The following is a 6,552-nucleotide window of genomic DNA, read 5'->3' as shown; positions in this document are numbered from 1 at the left end:
ACTCTGGCTGCGTCCGAAATCTTAGGCAGCTGACTTGTTGCCTTGTTTTCCTATCAGGCAATGACTTTGCAGGCAGCATTTGCTAATGTTCAAGATGTTGCTGAGGCACATGATGTGTAAAAGTCGCCTACTCTGCTGATTCCATAGCTGAAGAGTTCCAAACTTCCACTGGCGTTAATATCAGCACATAAACTGTGCGGCGGGAGCTTCATGGAATGGGTTTCTGTGGCCAAGCAGCTGCATGCGAGCTTCACATCACCAAGTACAATGCCAAGCGTCGGATGGAGTGGTGTAAAGCACACCGCCACTGGACTCTGGAGCAGTGGAAACGTGTTCTGTGGAGTGACGAATCACGCTTCTCTGATTGGCAGTCTGATGGGCAAGTCTCGGTTTGGCAGATACCAGTTGAACATGACCTGCCTGACTGCATTGTGCCAACTGTAAAGTTTGGTGGAGGAGAAATAATGGTTTGGGGCTGTTTTTCAGGGGTTGGGCTAGACCCCTTTCTTCCAGTGAAGGTAAATCTTCATCTTCTTCAGCATGCCAAGATGCTTACTTTGTGGGAACAGTTTGGGGAAGGCCTTTTTCTATTCCAAAAGGACTGTGCCCGAGTGCACAAAGCAAGGTAGTGTTGTCAAAAGTACCGACTTGATCGTCGGTACTGAAATTTTAAAAATATTATACTTTGAGTGCTGGTGAGCGGATTTGTAAACACCTCTGATTGGCCTTTGTGTTCATGCACTCATCAGATATGTCTGTGATTGGCTACAATGATCAACGCTTCAAAAACTTGTAAATAGACATCAATGATGCTCTTCACCGATCTCTTACACAGATACACACGGGAGCGTTTGAAAGCAGGCATCTATCCGCTATGGAAGGCTAAAAGGTTCAAAAGCATGTGAATTTTATCACGTCAACAACATGTAAAATGTGTATTTCACGGGTTAAATACGCGTTGTTTGCACATGAAAAATCAGCACGTTACATACGCGTATTCAACACGTATTTAAGACGTGAAATACGCATTAAATACAGGTGACATACACATATTTTACGTGTTTCTGATGTGTTAAAATTCACATGTTTTTGAACCTTTTGGCCTTCGATAATCAGCGAACCGGTCCGCTGAGAGACGCCTGCTTTCAAACGCTCCCGCTTTCAAATTCAAACACTTCCGTGAGCTTACCAATGACAACATTAAAGCGAGGTCCATAAAGTCATGGTTTGGATGAGTTTGGTGTGGAAGAACTTTACTGTTCGTTACAGAGCCCTGACTTCAACCCCATCGAACACCTTTGGAACGAACTGGAGACTATGAGCCAGGCCTTCTCGTCCAACATCAATGCCTAACCTCACAAATTCTCTTCTGAATGAATGGGCAAAAATTCACAGAGAAACACTCCAAAATCTTGTGGAAACACTTCCCAGAAGAGTGGAAGCTAGATAATAAGATATTATACAGACACCGGTCTCATCTTAAGTGGTCAGTGTGAGTCATCGAGTGCTTTGAGTGTCCATATGCAGGTGACACGTCATCAGTGCACACATACACAGACAGGTGGCAGTCAGTCAATGAAAACAAAACAGATACAGAGTCTATGTTGAAAGGATAAGTGTTCCATGGTGTGTGAATTCATACATGCATATAACTGAGAATAATGAGCGTGTTTCAGTGCTCGGGTCATTACAATGTAACAGATGATTCATTTGATTTGCCACAGGGAATCACACGCTTCCCCTGAATGACTCCAGAGCTGAACCCCGTCTGTTCATTTTGCCACCTCACCGCCCACATCCCAGACTCACCTTCATGAATTCATTATTCTGCCATCACGTGTATCGTAGTTCTCACATTATGTTAGGGTTATTCCTGTTATACCTTTTAAACTTAATAAAAAATGTATTGAGGACATAATTCATTTTGTGCTGTTTTTTTTTAAACTACAAATGATGTCACTTCCCGGAGGATGATGTCATTGAAGGTATAGTTAATAAAGAAAAACATATTTCTTCAGTAAAACACAAAATCGTACAATAAAGGGAAGGACTAACATGTTGGAAAGTTATACTGAGTACACAGAAATAAATCTGATTAATTGTTTTTTTTTTTTAAACATGTTTTGTTTGAAACAGATTACAGCTGCACTATATGCAACTTTTAGCACTCTTCTGTTGGAAAAAGAAAACTGCATGCATATTGCGGAAGAGCATTGTTTTGGTTGCGCTTGTATCCTCTGCTGATGAATGGTTTGTGGCAACGGTGAAGACGTATAGGTTACAGGACATCTTATCAGAGCAGATGGATATGTTTTGTTTTTACAAGGCGATTCCACGGATGCTTGGCGTTTTGAATGATCCAATGTCCGTTTTCTCGTTTGTTATTTATGACCAAAAGTTTCAGCAACCCACAGCCAGAGATACTTTTCGCACAGCAAATGACGTGGCTATGTATGCAATTTCCCGCGAAATCCGACCCGACAGAAAGTGCATTTTGTTAAAAGGCACATTTGGAAATTTATTTTTTTTGCACTCTCTCATTAAAATGTTAATTTAATAAATATTGTGGCAAAGTCTGCTAAAAGAAAAGAAGTGGAATTACTTTCACTATTAGAAAACGAACTAACATGACATCCTTTGCAATAAAAATTGCGAGTTTAATATTTCACCCAATTTAATAGGCACTGGAAAATGTATACTGCTGCATGACCCTTTTGGTTTCACACACTGCATCCTCGGGCGTCCTTGTAGGTCTCGGTTACTATGGAGATCATAAGGAGAGCGCGTGCGTTTCTTCTCTTCTCGCGCGTGCACTAGTGGGAGTGAAGGGGGGGCGATGAGTTGAGAGATCAGTGGCAATGAGCAACACAGTCTCTACGTTATTAAATCTGTTCCATTTCATAGAAACAGTCAGAACTTTACATTAGGTCGGTCACGGAAGCCGGTAGTCCAGGGCAGCGTACGGAGCGAGAGTGGAACGAGATGGGCAGCGCGTCTTCGGCGTATCGGATGATATACCTGGACGTGGATGGACGGATCCAGAAGGTAAAATGCTCGAGTGGCGCGCAAACTCTCACTACATACATCGCACTGTGTTGGGGAAAAGACAGCACAAATTAACGAATGAACTGTTTTCGGAAAGTTAAAAGCCTTTTTATTATCTGATCATGTTTATTATGGCTCTTTTTTGGTAACTGAATGATATACAAACAATAATTGCTTTAAAATCGGTTTGTTGTGTTAAGAATTTAGTTTTTGTTTTTTGTTTTGTTTTTTTGATATAGGGCCTATTATACATTAAGTTTTGTGCAGTTATTATAGGCCTACTATAATATCTATCTATCTATATATATATATATATATATATATAGAGAGAGAGAGAGAGAGAGAGTGTCTATATATAGTTATACATATATAAAACTATATATAGACACTCTCTGTCCTGTTATTAAAGTTATCTACAATTTCATAAAAAGTCAGAAAACAAATAGAATATATTTACGACACCACTTAATATAAACCTTTTAAGGTCAAATGTCTCTTTTTAATCACTTTATTTTTTATTTTGTTAGATTTAAATATTGAACTGTTACCATGATTTTTTACAGGGAACAACTGATTGTTGAAAATGGATATTTGAGAACTAGAGAAAATTAAATTTGAATTTAAAGAAGAATGTTAAATTCTCTTTTTAATTAACTTTTAGTGCCATGACCTTGAGGAGAAAGCTAAATGAACTGTGAAACTGTCAATGCTGTTATTTTAAAGTATCCTTACATATAATAAAATATTTACATTTAGCTTGAGAGGGCACGGTGCAATTTATTAGAGCTTAAAGACATTTGCTTTGTTTAAAATCTTTTAAAACTCACCTTTTCAAAATGGAAAACCCAGAATTTTGCAGATTGATTAGACTATATGGCTCTTACATTATAAGTTTTCTGTTTTTGTATTTACTGTCCATCTATACTAGAGTTTGAAGAGTTATAGAGTATATGAAAATTTTCACTCACTTCACTGATCTGCATTTGTGAACTGTACATTTCTTCTTCCACTGTTACTCACACCCTCTTTTTAATGTCTCCTGTTTGCCTTCATAAAACATTTTATTAGTTTTTACACGCCGAGTACATATGATGCTTAATTCCTCGCATTATAAAACTCAGCCAGTATATCATGTTTTCAGGAGTCTGTCTAAATTCTGTCGAGAGGTTGTAAGTGTCATCTTCTGACTGCTGTATGTTTGTTTCTCACACTTTATATTAAGTGTCTTAACTACTATTCGGTGTGCAATTGCACTATAAATTATCCAGTTAAAATAATGATAAATTGCTGTAGGTTGCCAGAAATTCACTGTAAAAATACAGTGACAATGTTTCATGTATTACAGGATGGCATATTGGCGCCTTTATATTTTTCTACAACGTATAACCGCATGTTTCATCAAGTCATGTAATGTACCAGTCTACTTGAACAATGGCTTTTTACCTTAAAATGTACTGATAACCACCAAACTCGGTCCTGAGGGCAGCTGTCCTGCAGAGTTTAGGCTCCAACTTGCCTCAACCCTCCTGCCTAGAAGTTTCTAGTATGCCAAATTAGACCTTGATTAGCTGGTTCAGGTGTGTTTAATTTGGGTTTGAGCTGAACTCTGCGGGAAAGTAGCCCTCCAGGAGCAGGACTGGACATTTTGATCAGTTAGGTGAAAAAAGGTAAGTACATAGAAGTTCAAAAAAATTAAAACAAACTTTGACCAAATAATTAATTGCAACAAATTAGTCTGTTTTGCATACATTAGCGTAATATCAGGCTTTTGTTCTATTAGTTACAAATGTGCATCTGCTTGCCATTGTTCAGCTTTGGCAATGGGACAAAAACAAAATAATCAGCATATAAAAGCCTAGAACACAATGAAAAACAAAAAGGACATTTTAATGAGCAGATCTGTGTGTATCCATACACTCACACCTTCTGCACACACACACTGTGTATATTACAGGAGAAACGGCAAAATATCATGTATTTTGTTTTAGTCTAGTGCAACCATATGTCTTCAGGCCTTTTTCTAAAATCTCACAAAGTCCCACGAAGGTACTAGAAACTTCTCTCCACTGCTGAAATTAAGCTGATTTATTTTTGCTCTATGGTTGGTGGTACATCATTTTATTGCGTCTATTCTCCAAGGCTGTTAGTTGTAGGTTTTATGTTTCATCATTGACAAAGTGCTCCATAAGAAGCTCTTTTTTAGACACTAATAAGCATTTTTCATATCTTTGAACTCAGAACCTGCAATTGTATTAGGGAACAATTCCCTTTTCTCTCTCTTTCTCCCACTCCTTTGCTCATTCTCATCTGTCTTTCGAGCTCTAATTCTTATTATCGTTCTCTCTCTCTTTTTTCCTCTTCTTTCTTTCGTCTGTCAGCTGCACCCCCCCCTCATTGTCTTTTTTTGTGTTTGTCACCTGTTTTTGCTGTCTTGTTGTGTCTGCTGCATGTGTTGTAAGTGGGTCAGAGTGCTCAGGGTCAGGACTGACACTACATGCAAATGATGGATGACAGCACTTGGCCTTGGCTTTGTGCAGAGTCTCAAATAATCAATAAACATTCATCTGTAATGGTCAGCATCATATATAGAAACCAGGAAGATAATCATAGTCACATTGATTCTGGCCCGTATAGGGTGATTTTAAAGAAAAAGGTGTTTAAAAAAAAAAAGGAATCAATGTAGTTTTTAAAAAAGAGATTACAAAAAAAGTGTTAAACTCTATAATTATTATTTGATGGAACGACAATGAAAAGTAACAAGGCAGCATTTTTCCGCCTGGTCAGCAGAGAGACCGTTTGAAAATAAGGAATGTTATTAATTTTATAATTTTGACATCACGGTCTGAAAATAGCTTTATTAGGTGTCATTACCGAACTATTCAGTATTTGATCATTTTAATTCAGAAACAAATTAGTTTTTAAATTCCATTTGAATTGACATGTAACTTGTGTTGGAAATCCAAAGGCTCCAAATTTTTCTCCAAAAAGTGAAAAATGTCAAACAATATACTGTATAAAAATCCACACCATCATACCAGATAAAGTCAAGTCACATTTACTTATATAGTGCTATATCAAGTTATCAAGTTAACAAACATAAAAATAACTGTTGATGATCAAATATGAAGTCAGTTCAGTGTTGATTCATTTCAGTACAGTAAAGGCATTTTACACAGAAAAAGCAGCATAGAACTATGAAAATGTGCATTTACACAGACTGTTTAATCCTTTTCTGAACCGGCATAAATGCATTTACACAGGAATTAAACTTGTGTGGAAAGTAACATTTGAAAATAACAACAAATTTACAATTTTATACGAAATTTAAAATTAATTTTTGAGGTAACAGGCGTGATTTTGGTTGGCCTTTGATACTATGGGCTGAGGTGGGTCAGACGCGGTATATTTTAGGTCTTCTTTTATGCGGCATTGCATATTTACACAGAATTTTGAGCAGGCACAGAGCCAGCTTAACTCGGCTGTGTAAAGATGCCTTAACAATATCAA

At 37.5% G+C, this 6,552-nt stretch overlaps 1 protein-coding gene across 4 annotated transcripts in view; it reads left to right on the top strand.

The window, feature by feature from the left end:
• Nucleotides 1–2,825: 2,825 nt before the first annotated feature.
• The window catches only part of pde9aa (phosphodiesterase 9aa), a 28,942-nt gene continuing 25,215 nt past the window's right edge, over nucleotides 2,826–6,552 (top strand). For 2 of the 4 annotated variants that reach the window (XM_051905710.1, XM_051905709.1), the window contains exon 1: nucleotides 2,826–3,045. In XM_051905710.1, coding sequence (XP_051761670.1) covers nucleotides 2,983–3,045 — 63 coding nt within the window. In that variant the 5' untranslated portion in view covers nucleotides 2,826–2,982. Of the gene's footprint in view, nucleotides 3,046–4,636; nucleotides 4,713–6,552 lie in introns of those variants that run through there. The other 2 variants (XM_051905708.1, XM_051905711.1) reach the window with 2 other exon arrangements.

This window comes from Ctenopharyngodon idella, chromosome 9 (genome assembly GCF_019924925.1).
Source record: "Ctenopharyngodon idella isolate HZGC_01 chromosome 9, HZGC01, whole genome shotgun sequence".
NCBI lineage: Eukaryota > Metazoa > Chordata > Actinopteri > Cypriniformes > Xenocyprididae > Ctenopharyngodon > Ctenopharyngodon idella.
This window is presented reverse-complemented; position numbering and strand designations above follow the sequence as displayed.